This window comes from Macaca fascicularis, chromosome 16, assembly GCF_037993035.2.
Source record: "Macaca fascicularis isolate 582-1 chromosome 16, T2T-MFA8v1.1".
Lineage (NCBI taxonomy): Eukaryota > Metazoa > Chordata > Mammalia > Primates > Cercopithecidae > Macaca > Macaca fascicularis.
The window spans coordinates 44,721,399-44,743,129 of NC_088390.1; the positions used below are offsets into that span (position 1 = coordinate 44,721,399).

A 21,731-nucleotide genomic window follows, 5' to 3' on the forward strand; every position below is an offset into this window, starting at 1 on the left:
TGCCAGCAAATAAGAATGTTATAAATAACTGAGAAGACAGCATATTTCTTCAGGCTTTTACCATACGCTACTGATTTATTTCAATGGCTACCATGCAAATCAATGGGCACATTGTAAGAGCAGTTAAAATCACTACATGTATTTAAAGCAAACTGACTCTTCACATGCCTAAACTGAATGCTAATCAATGTTCCATATCTGCCATCATTTAGCTAACCAAAAGTTTTGGAAGACCTTAGAACTTTGCAACTTTCGACAGTTCTTTAAATGTGTAAGTATCATAATTCATTTCCCCCTAAAAACATAGTATACCTTTTTTTTTTTGAGACAGGGTCTCACTCTGTTGCCAGCCTGGAGTGCAGTGGCAAAATCTCGGCTCACTGCAACCTCTGCCACCACCTGGGTTCAAACTATTCTCCTGCCTCAGCCTCCCGAGTAGCTGGGGCTATAAGCACATGCCATCACAACCAGCTAATTTTTGTACTTTCAGTACAAATGGGGTTTCTCCATGTTGGCCAGGATAGTCTCATTCTCTTGACCTCATGATCCACCCGTCTCGGCCTCCCAAAGTGCTGAGATTACAGGCGTGAGCCACCGCACCCAGCCAAATATAGTCAACTTTTATGAGAACATCCCCATGCTTATGAAGTTGTTAAACCTTATTTAAACATGATGATTTATCTTGGTCCTTCTCCCCTTGGTACGGCTTTAGCCTTACAGTCCTAAGAGGACACATACCTTCTGCTCACTCTGGAGGCAATAAAATGTTTAAATCAAGACTTAGAATGTACACTTCAAGAGGCTGAAAAATTTTCAATCCAGTTCAATCCAACAAAATGCATTTAGTCAACTAAACTAAGAAAAACTCAGAGGAATAGGACCTGAGTCATATTCTCAAGGGACTTGCAACTTGGGGTAAACAAAGCCATTTCCAACAGACTTAGAGATAGGGCAAGAAGCAAATTAATTGTTTTAATTGAAATATAAAGTGTTGCAGAAATGCAAATAGTAAAATAAACTAACTCAAATTAAAGAGAAATGGACAAGCATGAAAGAACAGGCAGCATCTATCTGAATTGGGTTTTGATGACAAAGAATCATCTCAATTGTCAAGGGTTGAAAGATGAGGTACATTCTTAAACGAAGGAAGATAAGGAGTGAGTATATAGGGTAGCTATAATATAAAGTTCATGGTGTGGTCACGGTATATTGACCAGTGCTCTGTAGTTGAGGCAGAGAACACATGTGAGGAGAAATGAGCATGGGAAATTAAGTCAAGGATAGGAAACTAAGAGACTCTGAAGCCATGTTAAGGAATTTAAGCAAACGTTTCTGAGCAGAGAAGTGAAGTAATTAAAAGAAATGCAATGTCAATTTAATGTGAATTTAAAATACATTAAAAAAAATTGTCCTTCATACTTTCATATCATTGAGAGGCAGTAAAACAAGAAAGATAAGAAATTTGTAATGATGGCACCAAGAAAGAAAGATGCAAGAAATATGTCTGAGTTAAGATGGACAGAATCTAATATGAAGCTTGACAAGGAAAAGTCAAAGTGAGTCAAGTTAGACACTGGAATTAAAAATATTATCAACCAGGATATAAAACACAGAAGGAAGAACATGTTTGCCTTTTTTTTTTTTTTTTTTTTTTTTTAATACCTTTAGGTGGATTGAGGCAGGGGAAGATGAATTTGGCTTTAGATATGAGATTTAGGTGCTAGAAAATATAACCAGGAGGCATTTATTAAAATGAATCTGCAGTTTCAGAAATACCTCAAAAGCAGAAAAGTTCATCTAGGTATCACCTGCAAAGATAGGAAGGATAGGTGAGGCATGGAAATGGCTGTGATGAAGCAAAGCATGTACATCATTCGAGAACAAAATAGAGTGAAGGGCTGATCTGCTCAAAATAACTTTTATTTTAAAAGTAGGTGGTAAAAGGGGAACAGTAAAACTCGTAAGAAATAATAAGAATATCAGGAAACTACAATGTTTCAAAAGTCAAAGGAGAAGAGAGTTTGAAGAAAACTGGTCAACAGTGTTAAAATGCTGCAGAGATGTTAGGGGGTACATGAAACTAAAAAGAAAATAATCATTAGGAATTAGAAGGTCATTATTGTAGGTGAAACAATGAATGTACAGGAATACTTGTTTCAAATAATTCAAGATTTTGTTTTATTTATTTGAGACAGAGTCTCGCCCTGTCACCCAGGCTAGAGTGCAGTGGCATGATCTTGGCTCACTGCAACCTCTGCCTCCCAGGTTCAAGTGACTTTCCTGCCTCTGCTTCCCGAGTAGCTGGGACTACAGGCGCCTGCCACCTGTAGTCTAATTTTTGTATATATTTTTTTAGTAGAGACGGGGTTTCACCATATTTGCCAGGCTGGTCTCGAACTCCTGACCCTGTGATCCACCCGCCTCGGTTTCCCAAACTGTTGGGATTACAGGCGTGAGCCACCATGCCCAGCCTAATTCAAGATTTCTTAACAAGACAAAAGTATTTTTAACTTTTAGATACTATTAAAAATCCAAAAAACTTCCCAATTAATAAAAAGGTAAATAGAAAATATTATTTTCAAATAAAATGTAGCCATTTTTAACATATTGAAAATTATTTGACTGATTAAATAAATTTGTTTTCTCTACTAATACAGTGCTTTCAAAAACAGACAATATGCAGCTTCCGCATTCAAAGTAATTTTTTAATCAACTGACAAAGACTAGCTCCCTGACCAAATTTTTTAGGTTCCTCTAAGCTCACTTCTACTAAGTTTCATTCTTGGTCCCCTTCCTGTCATTGGTTTATCCTAGACCAGTTTTAGATAAGAATCCAGCAATAGTCATTCCCCTCAACTGGGGCCATTTTAGCAAGAATCGCCTACCTTTGATGTCTCCTCTTTGTAATTTTTCCATCCACTGACCACCTCACCTTAATTCTTGGCTATAAATCCCCACTTGTTGTTGTTATATTGAGAGTTGAGCTTATCTCTCTCTCTTACTGCAATATCCTTAATTGCAGTAGTCTTGAATAATGTCTTCCTTACTGTTTTAACAAATATCAGAATAATTTTTTCTTTAACACAACAAGGCATTTAAGGAAAGCAGTCACACTCTTGTCAATATTAACAGAAAAATAATTTACCATACAATCACAAATAAAAGTGAAAGTTCAACAGAATATTCATATGACTGACAACTTAAATACTAAGGTAAGTTAGAGTTTACACAGTGAGTATAAAAAGGTTCCCTCAATATTTTAAGCAAAATAATTTTTTTAAAGGCTTTCCTACTTAAAGACAAGGGCACTGAAAAGTAGTAGAATGAAGCTTATTGCCTATTCATGCCAGAACTTACCAGTCAGAACTTTTAATAATAACAGAATGAAAATGGGAGAAAGTAGCTGATATGTAATCAGTAGTCAGGTTATATGTCATATAAAGCAATGGATACAAATAGCGCTTGACACCCAAATTCCTCTATTCAGTTAACAAATACTTATTTAGGCTTGGCCCAAGGGAGGAAAGATAGAATAATAATGCAGACCCCCTATGCCAGAAAGGAGCCTATGAGTTAGGAGACATGACATGTACAAATAAGCAGAATGCTATAAATAGTTATAATACAAAGATGAATGGGATAAATTAATTGAAGAAAGGTACAAGTAAGGTGTTATCAGAGTTAGAGAAATGAGAGATAATTTCTGATAAGAAGGCAAGAAAAGGTTTCATGAAAAAAAAAAGAGAGTATGTGATTTAAGTCTTCATGCATGATTGTTAGGATTTAACAGGCAGAAGAAAAAGATAAGGCATTTTAGTGATAGAAAGAAGCATAAGGAAAAGTAGCCCAGGCACAATGGCTCACACCTGTAATCCCAGCACTTTGGGAGGCTGAGGCAGGTGGATCACCTGAGGTCAGGAGTTCAAGACCAGCCTGGCCAACATAGTGAAGCCCCGTCTCTAATAAAAATACAAAAATTAGCCAGACATGGTAGTGCATGCCTGTAATCACAGCTACCTGGGAGGCCAAGGCAGGAGAATCACTTGAATCCAGGAGGTGGAGGCTGCAGTGAACTGAGATCACACCACTGCACTCCAGCCCAGGCAAAAGAGAGAGACTGTGTGTCAAAAAACAAAACAAAACAAAACAAAACAAAACAAAACAAAAAAACGGAAAAGCAGAGTGTATTAACAGTTTTCTGTATCCAATGGAAAGAAGAACAGTAGAAATTAACACTTAGGCCTGTGTAGTGAATTGAATACTGTCTCCCAAACATTCATGACTATCCGGAACCTCAGAGTACGGCCTTATTTGGAAACAGGGTCTTTGCGGATGTAATGAATTAAGGACCTTGAGGTAAAATTATCCTGGATTTATCATGGACCCTGAATCCAAGAGGAAAGGACACAGAAACACACAGATAAGGCCAGGAGAAGACAGAGACAAAGAATGGGAGATGCTGCCACAAACCAAGGAAAGCTTGGGGTCATCAAAAAATTGAAGAGGCAAGGAATAATTCTTTTCTAGGGACTGAGGCAGAGCAGGAAGCACCTTTTGAGGGGCCGAGGGGCCTAGGGGTCCCTGAATGCATGGAAATAAAGGATATTCCTGAGTTCCTTCAAGTGAAACTCTAGGCATCTATCTAGCGAGCCCTGAGAAATAAGTAACTTGTTACGCCAGAAAGTAATAGTAGCCTAAAAGAAGATGTTTGATTTCCCTATAGCAACTAAAGATAACATCTTAATATGTGCCCGAGTTGTCATTCAGAAGAACAGACCCTCTCCCTCACCAAGAACCCACACTGAGCTGATCAGACCTTAGACCACAGGGGAACTAAAGATTCAGTGCTTACTATCCTTCTTTGTTCTAAATTTCTTCCCAGGCTGGGTGTGGTGGCTCATGCCTGTAATCCTAGCACTTTGGGAGGCTGAGGCGGGTGGATCACTTGAGGTCAGGAGTTTGAAACCAGCCTGGCCAACATGGTGAAACCCCTTCTCTGCTAAAAATACAAAAAATTTAGCTGGGCGAAGTGGTGGACACCTATAATCCCAGCTACTCAGGAGGCTGAGGCAGAAGAATCACTTGAACCTGGGAAGTGGAGGTTGCAGTGAGCAGAGATCGTGCCACTGCACTCCAGCCTGGGCGACAGAGCAATACTCCATCTCAAATTAATTAATTAATTAATTTCTTCCTGAAGGGCCTGGAGGGAGTCATACCCATGAGCCAGTTAATGTTCTTTTCTGCTGACCTCAAATTTTAAGAAGATGCTTCTCTTCCTTAACCAATTGCAAATCAGAAAACCTTTAAATCTGTCTACCTACCTATTACCTACCTGTAAGCTCCCCCTCTTCAAGATATCCCACCCTTTTAGGCCAAAACCAATGAGTATCCTTCATGTATTGATTTATGATTTTTGCCTGTAGCTTCTATATTCCTGAAAGTTACCCTTACCTTTAAAAATCCCTACCCGTGAGCCTTGGGGAGGTCAGGCTTTGAGCATATACCTGGTCCTCTTTGCTTAATGCCCTATAAATGTCTTCCTTTCTACTGCTACAAAAACTCTGGTGTAGATATGTGATTTTACTGAGCCAGGTAAGCAGACCCAACTCCAGTTCTATAACAGGACTTCAGAGGGAATACAGTCATATAAACGTTTTGATTTCAGCTGCTAAAACTGAGTTAAATGTCTCGTTTCAGTTTATGAATTGTGGTAATTTGTTTTGTTTTTGTTTTTGTTTTTGTTTTGAGACGGAGTCTCGCTTTGTCGCCCAGGCTGGAGTGCAGTGGCCAGATCTCAGGTCACTGCAAGCTCCGCCTCCTGGGTTTACACCATTCTCCTGCCTCAGCCTCCCAAGTAGCTGGGACTACAGGCGCCTGCTACCTCGCCCGCCTAGTTTTTTGTATTTTTTAGTAGAGACAGGGTTTCACCGTGTTAGCCAGGATGGTCTCGATCTCCTGACCTTGTGATCCACCTGTCTCGGCCTCCCAAAGTGCTGGGATTACAGGCTTGAGCCACTGCGCCAGGCTGAATTGTGGTAATTTGTTACAGCAACCCTAGGAAACTAATATAGCTTAGTTAAGGACAATTCACAGAGGGCTATATTTTCCATGCCCAACATTTCTTTTTATTACATTTTAAAAAAAACAAAATACTGACCAAAAAAAGTTTCTTAGGCCGGGAGTCGTGGCTCATGCCTGTAATCCCAGCACGTTGGGAGGCTGAGGCAGGTGAATCACGAGGTCAGGAGATCAAGACCATCCCGGCTAACATGGTGAAACCATGACTCTACTAAAAATACAAAAAAATTAGCTAGGTGTGGTGGTGGGCGCCTGTAGTCCCAGCTACTCAGGAGGCTGAGGCAGGAGAATGGCGTGAACCTGGGAGGCGGAGCTTGCAGTGGGCCAAGATCACGCCACTGCCCTCGAGCCTGGGCGACAGAGACTCCACCTCAAAAAAAAGAAAAAAAAGTCTCGGCTGGGCACAGTGACTCACGACTGTAATCATAGCACCTTGGGAAACTGAGGTGGGAGGATTACTTGAGCCCAAGAGTTCAAGACCAACATAGGCAACACAGACCCCTGCAGTCTCTACAAAAGATAAAAAAAATTAGCCAGGCATGGTGGTGAATGCCTGTAGTCCCAGGGGCTCAGAAGGATGAGGTGAGAGGATTGGTTGACCCCAGGATGTTGAGACTGCTGTAAGCCACAATGGTGCCACTGCACTCCAGCCTGGGACAGAGCGAGACCCTGTCTCAAAAAAATAAAAAATTTAAAAATTGAAATAAATTTCTCCTTTATAAGCATATTCTCATATTACCAGTCAATTATATATTTTTAAAAAGGCAAAAAGAAAACAATGAAATGTCATTACTTACAATGCGTGACTCCAGCCAGAGTTTGGTAGAAAGTAGGAGTATCACTATCATCAGTGAGGGTAACATACACACCTCCAGATAGAAGCCATCGAGAGAAAGTAAAAGCATCTTTGTTCAGAAAAAGCCAATTTCTAAACTTTTCATAGTTTACCTTTTCACCCTAAAATTAAAACAAGAAAACATAAGTTTAGTCAAATTTTAAGGTATCTTACTTGGAACCTGTACAACCTAAAATTCACAATTAGTTGGTATTTACCTTTCTGATATCTATAAAGGAAGGATTATCTAATAACACTGCTGTGTGTGTGTGCGTGTGTGTGTATGTGTATATATATATATGGAAATCAAACTGTTTTAAAAAATAATTGTACTTCATAACTTCTACTTGCATAAAATCTGTATGTTAATTACAAATTATTTCATCAATTCAGTAAAGCAGTACACTGCCAATAAGCCAGATTTTGTTTGCTAAAATATATCCTAAAATCAATAAACTGCATTTTTTTGTTGTTGTTTTTGTTTGTTTGTTTGTTTGTTTGTTTTGAGACGGAGTCTCGCTCTGTCACCCAGGCTTGAGTGCAGTGGCGTGATCTCGGCTCACTGCAAGCTCCACCTGCCAGGTTCATGCCATTCCCCTGCCACAGCCTCCCGAGTAGCTGGGACTACAGGTGCCTGCCACCACGCCCAACTAATTTTTTGTATTTTTTAGTAGAGACGAGCTTTCACCATGTTAGCTCAGGATGGTCTTGATCTCCTGATCTCGTGATCTGCCCATCTCAGCCTCCCAAAGTGCTGGGATTACAGGCGTGAGCCACCGTGTCCAGCCATCTGCATTTCTTTAAACATTTAATAAATCCAATTTTTCGTTTGCCTTATCCCTCTTCTTTAGCACCTTTTAATCTGCCTGAGTTACTATATTTTAATTAAATCTGTATGGAATTAAAATACTCTTTAAATTCCATTTGTGAATTAATAACAACTATCCAGGTGTCCTCCTAGAGTAGACAATCAGGATCCCAGAAGGCATCACTGAAAACATGTATGCACACAGAGAACAAAAAGAAGCAAGTTGATTTCTGTTTCTTTGCTTTCTTTCCAGGTAATTGTCTTGATAAATCTCTGGAGAAAAGTATCCAGGCTGAAAAAGAGCATCATACGGTTGTTCAAGCCAATCCCTTTGCTTGGAAGACAAGAGATCCTAGGTTTAGTGGGAGCCAGGTATTTCTAAGCAGAAAAAGGGAGAAGCAATTCACAAGGAAATACAATGAAGTTACAACCTAAACTATTTGATCAGGAAAAAGAAAGAAAGAAATACAATGAATAATGACAGTCAAGATTAGAGCAGCTCTAATCCTAATAGACATGTTAAAGAATACAAATAATTAGTTACCTAAAAGAGATATGGAAGAAACATATCTACATTGTTTAGTAGCATCCTATTAAGTGAGGCAATACTCTTAGCCTGGTAGTTTCAGAACATTTACCATGAGTGCAATCCAAGCAATCAAGACATTGACAGTCTTGTTTTTCTGAACGGAAGAATATGGTGTGAAAGTTGATCACACAAATTGGGTCATAACTAAATCAGAGTCAACAGGCCCAGGGGAGAAGCATTCAGGATACATTGCTCTTGAAATAAATTCCCTGTAAGTCCAGCTGCTGAGATGATTTGCTGCAACTAATTCTGCCCACCACCATCGCCCACCAACTGGAGTTTGCCAGCTCCCTAAAGCTTTACTAACACCAAAGAACTTTCTCTCAGGATCACATGTAACATTCTCTTTTTTAGAAAACTCCCAACCTTTCTTTGTTATTTGGACATAGTGAAGACCACCCAGTCTGCATGTATGCTCTATACACTTTTATTTTGACATTGACAATGACATTCAGACATGTTGTAGGGACATATGAGTATACCGCCAACATGTTTAGAAATGAGAGTTCCTCCCCATATTCTTTCTGTACCCCACATTTAGTCTAGAAAGAAGCTTAGTAGTATAAATTCTACAAACTGATGCACATTTTTACCACATTAACATCTCTGACATTGGGATAAGTCTTAAAATCAATAGCATCCTTTAATTGTAATTTCTTAGCGGTTGTGATATTGTTAAATATATATTTGGTCTTCATCTTTTTTGCTGGCATGCAACTCCTAAAATTCTTGTAGTCTCCAAAGTGATAAATGACTCTGCATGCTAATGAATTGACCCAAGGCTGGGTAGGGGGCTGCTAGATAGCCTCAGGATGGGGGCTGGCCAAAGGAAAAAAAAAATGATTAACCTCTAGGGAGGGAGGGGAGAGGGCTGAAAGTTGGGCTGATTACCAGTGGTCAACGATTTAATCAATCATGATCACTAGTGAAGATGTCTAGGGGGCAGTTTTGTGGAACTAATCCCTCAACCTGTGGGATCTGATGCTATCTCCAGGTAGACCCTTCTACCACCTTCACATATAGCTAATACCAAATGTTTACAATGTCCTAGTGACTGTTCTAAATATTTCAAATACTAATTTAATCTTCAAAACACTCCCTACAGAAGGCACTATTATTACCCCCATTTTACCATAAGAAAACCAAGACACCAAAAGGTTAAGGAATTTGCGTACTGTTATACAGTGGAAGAAAGAGGACTGAACTCAGGTAGTCCAGGCTCCAAAAGTTAGCACACTGCCTGTCTAAGTGAAATACAAAGTAATCGCTGAAGTTCACTGGCTAATTGGGAATCATTCCACAAAATTGGTAGACCAAAAATTACACTGTCAAATCTGATTTTTTGTTTTTGAGTCATGAATCTCTTCTAAAAAGAGAAGAATAGTATAAAATATAAATTTCCATTTTAAGAGTCAACAACCTAAAAGAAGTCAGTGACAAAGAAAAATTCATACAACACCTAGGTGGATTTCTTTACAACTTCATCTGTCAAGGGTAATAATAAAGCACAAGACAGAAAAAGCTGAGACCCATATCACTTAAATCTAAGCACTAGGTCCTTATATTTTACCTAAAGTGCTTTTCTTTGTGTGTGTGTGTGTATGTGTGTGTGTGTGTGTGTGTGTGTGTGTGTGTAAACACAAAAACAACACAAAGTATTGTTATTGAAGGTCTGAACTAACACATTCTAATATAAATACTTGGATAGCAAGGTTCTACATACAATCATCAGACACACTACTCAGATACTAGAGCAGGCAAATAAATCAAATAGTTGAATCAAATACCAATAGCCCATTTACAAGGTTGGTTTTATACCAACTAGAGGTATCTAATAATTCAAATAGCCATATACATGAGCTTCACATTTCTTTGATCTTTTCTTCTCTAAAGATCTTATTAAAAATACCACCAACTTAGGCATTAATTACCATAGTCTTATGATGTCTTTATTATAGTTACTTCCCCTTCCCATTATTGAAACTGAAGCATTCCAACTTCCCATCACAATTTCCTCTTATGAGCACATTCCATCTAGCATACTGACACCAGCAATTTTTTAATTCCACAGGACCTACACCAATGACCTACCTGCAGGTCACCAAATTTAATGATCACTTCTCAGTGATCAAAGGTCAACTCACTAGACCTTTCAGGGTATTTGACATAGTTGAGTTCTCCTTGCTTCTTGAAACGTTGGCCTCAGTTGGCTTCTAGGACACTATTCTCTTTTATTAATCCTCTTTTCTTGCAGGCCATTTCTTATTGATCTGTTTTGAGTCCTCTTCATCTCTTCAAACTCTAAACACTGGATTACAGGACTCGCTCTTCCAACCTGTTTTCTATCTACACTTACTCCTAGATGATTTCATCCTCACCTGTAAGCCAACAACAAATCCTTTCTCCTCAACAACAAATTTATATATCAAAAATCACATTTGACAACTCCACTTGAGTGCCTAATAGGATTCTCAAGTGTAATTACATCTTTCTTGACATCCAACCCCCTAATCTGCTTCTCCATTACTCTTAGCCATCTCAGGTAGTAGTAACTCCATTCATTTACTGAATCAGGCTAAATACTAATCATCTTCCCTCTACTCATTCTGTCACATAGTCCATAATCAATACAAGAAAAAATTCTAGGCCAACTCTACCTCTGAAATAAACGCAGAATCTAAAAACTTCTCATTACCTCACTGCTACACCATGATCTAAACGATTGATTAAATCATTGACCTTTGGTAATCATAATCCTCATGCCTGGATTATTCAGATACCTCAACTGGACTCAGTTCAACCTACTTCCCACATAAGATCCAAAGTTATCACGTGTTAAAAAAAAAAAAAAAAAAGCAACTCATATTTTGTTACTCCTCTACTCAAAACCTTCCAGTGGTTTCTATCTCACTCAGGGTAAAAGTCAAAGGACTCACACTGTTCTATAGGACAATATATAATCATTTCCTACCACTCCCCTGTTCACATCATTCCAATTAAATTGCCTTGTTATTGTTCCTTGGACATACAACTATACCCCCACCTCAAGGTCTTTGCTATATTCTCTTGATGAAAAGTGGTCCCCCAGATATCTTCATGGTTTTCTTTCTCACTTGCTATAAATTCTTTACTCAAATCTTACTTATCTGACAGACCTAACCATTCTATATAAAATAACAAGATTCAGATTTTCGATATTACCACCTTCTTCCTTTATTCTACTTTATTTTCCCCTATAGCCCTAATTATCAACTAATACATGTGCCTGCTATTGTGCTTAAATTGTTAGAGTACTGGGTGGCCAACCACACTTAGTTTCCATCTGCAAAAATGAGAATGTCTGCATAAACCTTATTAAAATGAAAAAATACCATACTTCCTGAAAAAGAAAAAAGAGTATTAATGTTTTGGACATCTATATCAAAAATCCAATCAGTCAGGTTTGCTAGATTATCTTTTTTTCTTACAAGCAAATTTTTATTATGGGGAAAAAAACAAATCATAGCTCAGTTTGTCCTGAAGTTGTAAATTGCTATCACAGCAAATTCCAGTCAATATGTCAGAACCAAAAACACAGAAAGCGCATCCTTTTGCACCTGACACTTGGAAATGCTGGATAAAATGTTAACAACATAACCACCACCAAAAACTGCACGCTAAGCTCAAAAGCAAGAAAGAGATATCACCAGGGGATATCAACACAGGAGATATTCAAAACCAGAGGGGTAAGATACTAATGATAGACAGTCCAAATATATATCAGAACCAGATACATGCAAATGACTGAAATACGGACAATCAATGTCTATACAGTCATGAAGGCAGAGCTAACTCCTCAAATAAAATAAAGAACAATGAAGGACTGTCATACTGGTGAAACGGAATTGTGTCAAAAAGCCACCCATAAGAAACTGGGCAGCACTCAGTGCTGCATGAAAGAATCAGAACTTCTTGGATTTTTTTTTTTTTTTTGGAGACGGAGTCTCGCTCTGTTGCCCAGGCTGGAGTGCAATGGCACGATCTTGGCTCACTGCAAGCTCTGCCTCCCGGGTTTATGCCATTCGCCTGTGGGACTACAGGCGCCCGCCACCACGCCCGGCCAATTTTCTTTTGTATTTTTTAGTAGAGACGGGGGTTTCACCGTGTTAGCCAGGATGGTCTCAATCTCCTGACCCCGTGATCCACCCGCCTCGGCCTCCCAAAGTGTTCGGATTACAGGTGTGAGCCACTGCGCCCGGCCAAATCAGAACTTCTAAAGGGATGTTTACTCTACAATCACTAAGGACTTTTCACATACTAGCAGACCTCTGAAAAGAAAAATAAAATAATTCCCTCTGTTAAAAGATATACTTTTTCTATCATTGAATTGCTTCTATTGTTTAATTTTTCTATAAAGGCACAATGAAAATATATTATTTTTGAAAACAGAAAAAATGACTTCCCCCCCTCTGGTAGAGTTGGGGTCTTGCTACATTGTCCAGGCTGATCTTGAACTCCTGGGCTCAAGAGATCTTCTCACCTGGGTCACCCAAAGTACTTGGATTACAGGTGTGAGCCACCTTGCCTGGCCCAAAGATGACAATTTTTTAACACAAATATTTCACTATGCAAATCAACTAGGTGAAATAAATGACAAAATAGGCCTTGATAAAACAGGTCACAGATGGCTCAAGGCTAATGAATGAATGATATCCATGATGAAAAGCAAAGACACTACAACATGAGCACTGTTTCAGGTTCCTGCAGGAGTGTGTGTGTGTGTGTGTGTGTGTATTGCTGTGTTAATGTGTGCATATAGGATTGTGTTTCATTATACTCTAAGTATGAATAGTTGCCTTTACAGTAGAATTGAAAATTTTCAGATTCACAAATATAGCAGTAATGAGAGTCATGGAATAGCACATAAATAGAAACATCAATAAATATAAAAATACCAAAAGTAATCTGCACATAAACATCTGTTTGTCATACTTAAAACTTATTACACGACTAAGAGTTAATACTTTGTCAACGAAAAGGGATAAAATGTAAATCTTTAAATATACCTCTGAGAAACACTTCCTGAGTGTATCTGGGACTTTACCATCCACCACATGGAGCATTCTTTCCATTTCTTCCCGTATAACATAGTTCCCAGATTCACTTGAAAAAAGACTAAAAATGTCTAAGAGAAAGAAAGAATAAATTAATCTTAAAAAGATCAAATATACGTGGTGGAAGTAGGGAGAAAAGAGAAAGCTACAATAACTGAGTGATTACTAGGGCTAAGCACTTTATAAATACAGTTTATTCCTTAAAATAACCCAGCAACAAAAATTTAAAACAGCAGTATAGTATCTTTTCAAACATGCCAAATATGCAAACATCTTTAGGTATAACAATACAAAGTGTTAGCAAAGACTAGGACAAACATGACCTCTTATACACTGTTAATAGGAGCATAAATTATTGCAACCACTTTCATGAGTAATTTGGCAAAATCTAGTAAAGGTCATCCATCTTTGAAAAACTCTGATACCTGCGTACAAAATACAGGATGTTCACTGAAATACTGTTTGTAAGAGCAAAACTTAGGGGAAAAAAGGTAAATGTCTATCAACAAGCGAACAGGTAAAATGAGATACACACAATGAAATACTACATAGAAGTTAAAATATGTTTCAAGATGGATAAATATCAAAAAATATAATATTCAGAGGAAAAGCAAATGACAAAATCATCTGTATAGTACAGTAGTACCCCCTGATCCATGGTTTTGCTTTCCAAGGTTTCAGTCACCTGTGGTTAACAGAGGTCCAAAAATATTAAATGGAAATTTCCAGAAATGAACAATTAATAAACTTTAAATTGCACACTGTTCTGAGTAACATGATAAAATCACTTGCCTCCCTCTTTATCCCACCTGGGACCTGAATGATCCTGTTGTCCAGTGTATCCACATGCTATCTGCCTGTTAGTCACTTAGTGGCCATTTTGGTTATCAGACTTATAGATCACAAGAAGAGTGAGTACAGTAAGATATTTTAAGAGTGCAAGTGACCATATTAACATAACTTTTATTATAGTATGTTGTTATAATAGTACTATTTTATTGTTGTTGTTAATACCTTACTGTGCCTAATTTTTAAATTAATCTTTATCATAGATATGTATGTATAGGAAGAAACAGTATATATAGGGTTTGGGAATATCTATGGTTTCAGACATCCACTGGGAGGGTCTTGGAACAGATCTGTGCAGATAAGGGGGAACTAATGTGTACTATTTATTTAAAACTTTAAAACTGCAAAGTAGTTGACAATGTTTTAGGACACATAAACATGTTATAAATGTATTACAGCCAGCATGAGAAATGAATCACCAAATTCATGAAAGTAGTAACCTCTGTAGAGGGAAGAACAGAATGGGATCATGAAGGGATACAATGAAAACCTCACCTTAGTTTTAATATTTTTAAAAAATCAAATCAGGGACATAGGATGCAATGTTAAGAAATAGTAAAGCTAGGTGGAGGTACGTATTATATGTATGTTTGAAATATTGTTGTTATAAGCTGAACTTTATCCCCCTAAAGATATACTGAAGTCCTAACCTTAAAGTACCTGTGTATGTGAGATTATCTGGAAACAGATAATCAAGTTAAGATGAGGTCATTAGGGTGGGACCCAACATAATATGACTGCTGACCTTATAAGAAGAAAAGCACAAACAGAAAAAAAAGCCATGTGATAAGACAGGCAGGGATTAGAATGATACAGCTGCAGGCCAAGGAACCCCAAGGATTGTAGTCATCCCAGAAGCAAGAGAGAAGAAAGAATTTTCCCCTACAGGTTTTAGAGAAAGCATGGCCCTGCTGACACTTTGATTTTAGACTTTTAGCCTTCAGAACTGTGAGATAATAAATATCTGTTGTTCTAAGCTACCTAGTTTGTGGTGCTTTGTTATGGCAGCCCTAGAAAACTAATACAATCACATTTTAAAAAACGAAGAAACTTTAAAAATATGTGTGTGACTTAAAAAACTGTTACCAGTTGTACCTCAGTATCCATAGGGGATTAGTTACAAAACCCCCAAGGACACTAAAATCTGCAGGTGCTCAAGCCTCATATAAAATGGCATGGTATTTGCATGTGAAAACTAAAAAGAAAATCCTAAGCACCCCACCCAACTGAACAGACTCCCTCTCTTGGCCAAGGGGGCCCCAGAAAATCCTTAAAAACAGATACTGGTCATGAGAGGATGGGCAGTCAGACACATCTCATTATACCCAATCCCTTTTGCGGTTTAGATGCAACAACTAAACAGCATTAATGTTAAAGAGCATAAGACTGACAGACTCTTTGTGGCAGAAAGATACCAAATTGCAAACAAAACCTAAAGCTATGCCAGGCAAGGATTAAGTCATGTACCTCTACACTTAAAGAATAAACTGCCAGGTGTGGTGGCTCACATTGGTAATCCCAGCACTTTGGGATGCCAAGACGAGAGAATCACTTGAGGCCAGGAGTTCGAGACCAGCCTGGGTAACATAGCGAGACCCCTATCTCTACAAAAAATTTAAAAATTAGCTTGGCATTGTGGCACATGCCTGTAGTCCCAGCTACTCAGAAGGCTGAAACAGGAGGATCACTTGAGCCCAACAGTTCAAGGCTGCAGTGAGCTATCTTGCCACTGTACTGCAGACTGGGAGACAGAATGAAACCTTGTCTGAATCAACCAATCAATAAATTATGTTCTAACTGCTACAATATTTTTCTTTTTCTTTTTTTGAGACAGAGTCTTGCCCTGTTGCCCAGGTTGGAGTGCAGCGGCACAATCTCGGCCTACTGCAAACTCCACCTCCTGGGTTCAAGCAATTCTCCTGTTTCAGCCTCCCAGCTAGGGATTACAGTCACACGCTACCACGCCCAGCTAATTTTTGTATTTTTAGTAGAGACGGGGTTTCACCATGTTGGTCAGGCTGCTCTCGAACTCCTAACCTCAGGCGATCCACCTGCCTCAGCCTCCCAAAGTGCTGGGATTACAGGCATGAGCCACCGCGCCTGGCCATTTTTCTTTTTCTCTAGCAGTTATTGAATAAGCACTGGCCTTGAGAGAAGCAATACTAAAACAATTGCAGCTCATTTACCACAAAATGCTAACATACTGACTCCTGTTCCACAAGCCATAACTACAGCTTTGACTGGACAAGAGAGCTATTTCAGTAACTATCAACAAGTTAGTGGTCTCCTGATAAGAAGACCACTGACCACAGACTGGTTCTGGCTGGTTTACAGAGGCTGTCCACTTGACTGCCTTGGTGTCCTTGTTTCATCTTTTGACTTATAGGGCCTAACTGTAATACATTTAAATGTTAATTCTCCACCCCAAAGTAAACATGGGACACGTATAACATGTACATTTGTTCAGTACACATGTGTCAGGAACCACTTCATGAATATTCATGGCCCCTCCGATAAGTTGTTGAATATGTACAACTGGCCAACCTCTTCAGCATAAGTCTCTGTTCCATTCATCCTTGCATAGTACCTGTTTGGGGTTATCTGCTGGAGGCTGTTTCTCAGGCTGTCAGAATGGCCACCTTGCAGGCTGTAACCCTTTATAAGAAATAAAGTCTCCTTTCCAAATTTATAGATATAATTAAATAAAGTCTCCTTTCCAAATTTAGAGATATCATAATTTTTTTCAGTTGACACATAAAACCTATCCACATCCTCCCATATATTTTAAATCATCATTAGGTTATTTATAGTGCCTAAAACAATGTGAATGCTATGTAAATAGTTGTTACAGTGTGTTGCTTTTTATTTGTATTATTTTTATTGCTATACTGTTACCTTAAGTTCCTGGCCTCAAAAAGATCCTCCTGCCTCAGCCTCCCAAATAACTAGGATTACAGGCATGCACTACCATACCTGTCCGGTATTTTTAATTATTGCTGCCTGGGGCCAATTTCTATTTCTGCTGGTGAAGAAATGCTAATTTGGAAAAACCAACATCACAATTACATTCTAATACATAAAACTGGGTTTATGGATACATTCATTATCTTGATTATGGTAATGGTTTACTGGGCATATACATGTGTCAAAACATATACAAATGTATAACTAAGTATGCTGGCTCATGTCTCTAATCCTAGCACTTTGGAAGGCAGAGGCAGAAGGATCAGTTGAGGCCAGGAGTTTGAGTCCAGCCTGGGCAACCTAGCAAGACCCTATCTCTACAAAAATAAAATAAAGAAAATGAATTAGCTAGGCATGGTGGCATGCACCTATAGTCCTAGCTACTTGGGAGGCTGAGGTAGGTGGATTACTTGAGCCCAGGAGTTAAGGGCTGCAGTGAGCTATGTGCCACTGTGCCACTATACTCTTGCCTGGGCTACAGAGTGAGGCTATCTCCTCTGTCCCCCATCCCCTCAAAAAAAAAAAAAAACAAAACAAAACCACATATTATAATATATAGTTTATATATGTGCATATTATTGTATGACAATTATACCTCAAAACTTTTTAAAAAAATGATCTCTTTATCCATTTTGTGCTACTATAATAGAATACCACAGATCTAGCAACTTATTATAATGAACAGAGATTTATTTCTTACAATTCTGGAGGCTAAGAAGTCCAAGGTCAAGGAACCTGCATCTGGCAAGGACCTTCTTGCTCTTCTAATATCCCATAGCAGAAAGTAGAAGAGCAAGAGAACACATGCAAGAGGGAGAGAGAAGGAGGCTGAATTCTTCCTTTATAAGGATGCCACTCCTGTGATAAGAAGCTCACTCCTGAGGTAACAGCATTAATTCATTCATGCATGCAGACCCCTCATGACCTAATCATCTCTTAAAGATCCCACCTCTCAACACTGTTGCACTGCAGATTAAGTTTCTACCCATGAACTTTGGGTAATGTGTTCAAACCTTAGCAAGAATTAAAAATAATGGTCTAGATTCAGGAATAGGAGAGGATTTTGAGAAATTCAGAAGCAGTCCCAGGGCAGTATATTAGTCTGTTGAGGCTGCTGTAACAAAATACCATAAACTGGGTGCTTATAAATAACAAATTTATTTCTCACAGTTCTAGAGACTGGGAAGTACACCATCAATTTGGTGTCTGGTGAAGGACTACTTCCTAGTTCACAGACAGCCACCTCTCATTGTATCCTCACACGGAGGAAAATATAAAGGGTCTCTCTAGGGCCTCTTTTATTAGGGCACTTTATCCCACTCATAAGATACTTATGATTAACCCTCATGACTTAATCACCTCCCAAAGGCCCCATCCCCTAATACCAACCACCTTGGTGGTTAGGATTTCAATATATGAATTTTGAGGGAGACACAAACATTCAGACCATAGTAGGCAGATTAGAAAAGGAAGAAGGAAGAGAGAAAGACCCAGAATATGGTGGTCAAGAATAAAAGTGTAGGAATTTTGGGAACAAAATGTTACATTCTGTGTAATATAAACAGCTTCCATACTTCCCCTGGGAAATCTTCAATAACATATGCAATGCTTATGAATGCTTTTGGTAAGGCAGATCTGTCTTTGGGGAGCTCAAACAAAACAATGAGGAGACAGAAGACCTTACAAATAAATGAACGAATTTTTTTAAACTAAATAAATCTATATCCTACAAAGCACAGAAGGACACCAAGCAACTGAGATTATCTTCCCTTTCACACTTAGCAGGGGAAATGGTGTCCTCTTATTATAGCGTTTCCCTGATTAGCAGGATTTAAAGGTAATGAATGAGGTGCCACTCTTTTCTGTGCTTAGATAATTCACCTAATAAAATTAATTTCTGAAGTTAAAAGTAAAACATTAAAAAAAAAACCTTTTACAAAGAACGTACATAAAATATTATCAAGTAAGTAAACTTCGGTTTTGTTTGTGAAACAAAGAACAGACTACTACATCTATGTCATCAGAATTTTTAAAAATAAGTTATATTGAGACATAATGAACATCTCATAAAATTCACCCTTTTAAAGTAAACATTCCAGTGATTTTTAAAGTATATTTATAAGGTTGTGCAACTGTCACTCCTATGTAATTCCAGAACATTTTCACCAGAACATTTTCGCCAACCCAAAAGGAAACCCTGTACCCACTAGCAGTTGTTCTCCATTTCCCTCTCCCCGATACCTCCAGCAACCACTAATCTACCATTTTCTGCCACTGCAGATTTGACTAATCTTGAAATTTCATATAAATGGAATCATACCTATTGTGACTGACATCTATCACTAAGCAAAATGTTTTCAAGTTCATCCATACTGTAGCATGAATCAGTACTTTATTCCTTTTTATACCAGAGTAATTTTCCAGCATATGGATATATCATGTTTTATTTATCCATTTACCAGCTGGTGGACATTAGGGTTGTTTCCATTTTCTATCATGAACAATGATGCTATGACTATTTCCATACAAGTTTTTTTGTGTGTGTGGTAAACATATGTATTAAATTTTATTGGGTATATACTTAGGAGTGGAATAGCTGGGACATACAGTAACAACGTTTAACAATTTGAGGAGCAGCCAGGCTGGTTTCCAAAGTTGCTGCAGTACTTTATACTCCCATCAGCAATGTATGATGAGGGTTACAATTTTTCCACATCCTCCTCAACACTTGTCATTATCAGGCTTTTAAATTTTAGCCACTCTAGAAGGTGTGAAGTAGTATCTCACTGTAGTTTTAATTTATATTTATCTAATGACTAATTATGTTGCACATTTTTTCAGGTGTTTATTTGCCACTTGTATATCTTCTTTGGGAAAATGTCACTTCAAATCCTCTACCTGTCATCAGAATTTTGAGATAAATTATTCTATACATAGATGTGGTATTATTTTTGAGATAATAAAAGTACTTACATTTTGCTTTCTCTTCATCTTTGCCTCTTGTAAGGAGGACAAGTCCAACTATTAAATTATTGAAGTGCAGTCCTTTGGATGTTCCACCAAAAGAACAGTAGATCACCTGGAAGAAGATGATAAAGCCAACCTTAGGATGCATTTCAGTTGTTGAGGAATCTGAGGCAGCTATCACCTTTAACAAATTTTATCTCCACTTCCAGAAAAGGCCCTGATTAATTTTAGTGAAATGATGTTAAGTTTCTCCCTCTTCTTCCTCTTTTAGACCTTATTATTGCACTCAGTCAAGAATAGACTGTCTACTGTAAAATACATACAGATGGTCACCAACTTGATTTTTCAACTTTACAATGGTGTGAAAGTGATACACATTCAGTAGAAACCATACAGTATTCAATAAATTACATGAGATATTTAATACTTTATTATAAAATGTGATTTGCATTAGATGATTTTATTATAAAATGTGATTTGCATTAGATGATTTTGCCCAACTGAAGGCTAATATAAGTGTTCTGAGCACACACACACACATATATATATATATACACACACATATATATACACACACACATATTTTATTTTATTTATTTATTTATTTATTTATTTTTTGAGATGGGGTTTCGCTCCTGTTGCCCAGGCTGGAGTACAATGGTGTCATTTTGACTCACTGCAACCTCTACCTCCCAGTTCAAGTGATTCTCCTGCCTTAGCCTCCCAAGTCGCTGGGATTATAGGCATGCGCCACCAGGCTGGGCTAATTTTGTATTTTTAGTAGAGATGGTATTTCACCATGTTGGCCATGCTGGTCTCGAAGTCCTGGCCTCAAATGATCTGCCCACCTCAGCCTCCCAAAGTGCTGGGATTACAGGCATGAGCCACTGCGCCCGCCCTGAGCACGTTTAAAACAGTCTAGGCTAAGCTCTGATGTTTGGTAGGTTAGGTGTATGAAATGCCTTTTCAACTTACAATATTCCCAGCTTACAATGGGTTTACCGGCTGTAATCCCAGGGTAAGTAGAGGAGTATCTGCATATTACAGACTCACACAATTGAATTATTTATTCTTTCTCTTGGGAGTCCTTACCACGGTCCGAGAGTACAAAGGTCCTCCAACAGCCACAATAATGTGATAAGAATTTTGTGCAATTACATAACTTCCTTCAACCTTTGGAAATATCATGCACATTACTTTGATTGGAAAAAAAGATACTCTCTAACTGAATGTTCAGAAATTCAAAGAGACTCCAAAAAACATTTTTTAACACTCTTAGAAATAAGTATTATAGCAATCAGAAATAAAGAAGAACTATGCATAGGAAAGGGACAACAGAAATCACAATAAATTCATTCATTCAACAATTCTTTGTTGAGTGCCTACTATTTGTCAGGCAAAATTTCTGTCAATAAAAATGCATGATTAAAAAATAATTCGAGAAGTTTAACAGTCAACATGAAAACTGAAAATATATACTATTCACCAAATAATATTTATATATTTAATAACACCTGACAACTGATGTCAAAAACTATTTATCCTAGT

General features: G+C 38.1%; 1 protein-coding gene across 6 annotated transcripts in view; it reads right to left on the reverse strand.

The window, feature by feature from the left end:
• The window catches only part of USP32 (ubiquitin specific peptidase 32), a 221,374-nt gene that overhangs the window by 106,797 nt on the left and 92,846 nt on the right, over positions 1 to 21,731 (reverse strand). For all 6 annotated transcript variants that reach the window (XM_074019070.1, XM_005583903.3, XM_045375124.2 and 3 more), the window contains 3 exons: positions 20,190 to 20,295; positions 13,356 to 13,474; positions 6,876 to 7,035 (listed from right to left, as the gene is read on the reverse strand). In XM_074019070.1, the coding sequence (XP_073875171.1) occupies positions 6,876 to 7,035; positions 13,356 to 13,474; positions 20,190 to 20,295 (385 nt within the window). The remainder of the gene's footprint in view (positions 1 to 6,875; positions 7,036 to 13,355; positions 13,475 to 20,189; positions 20,296 to 21,731) is intronic.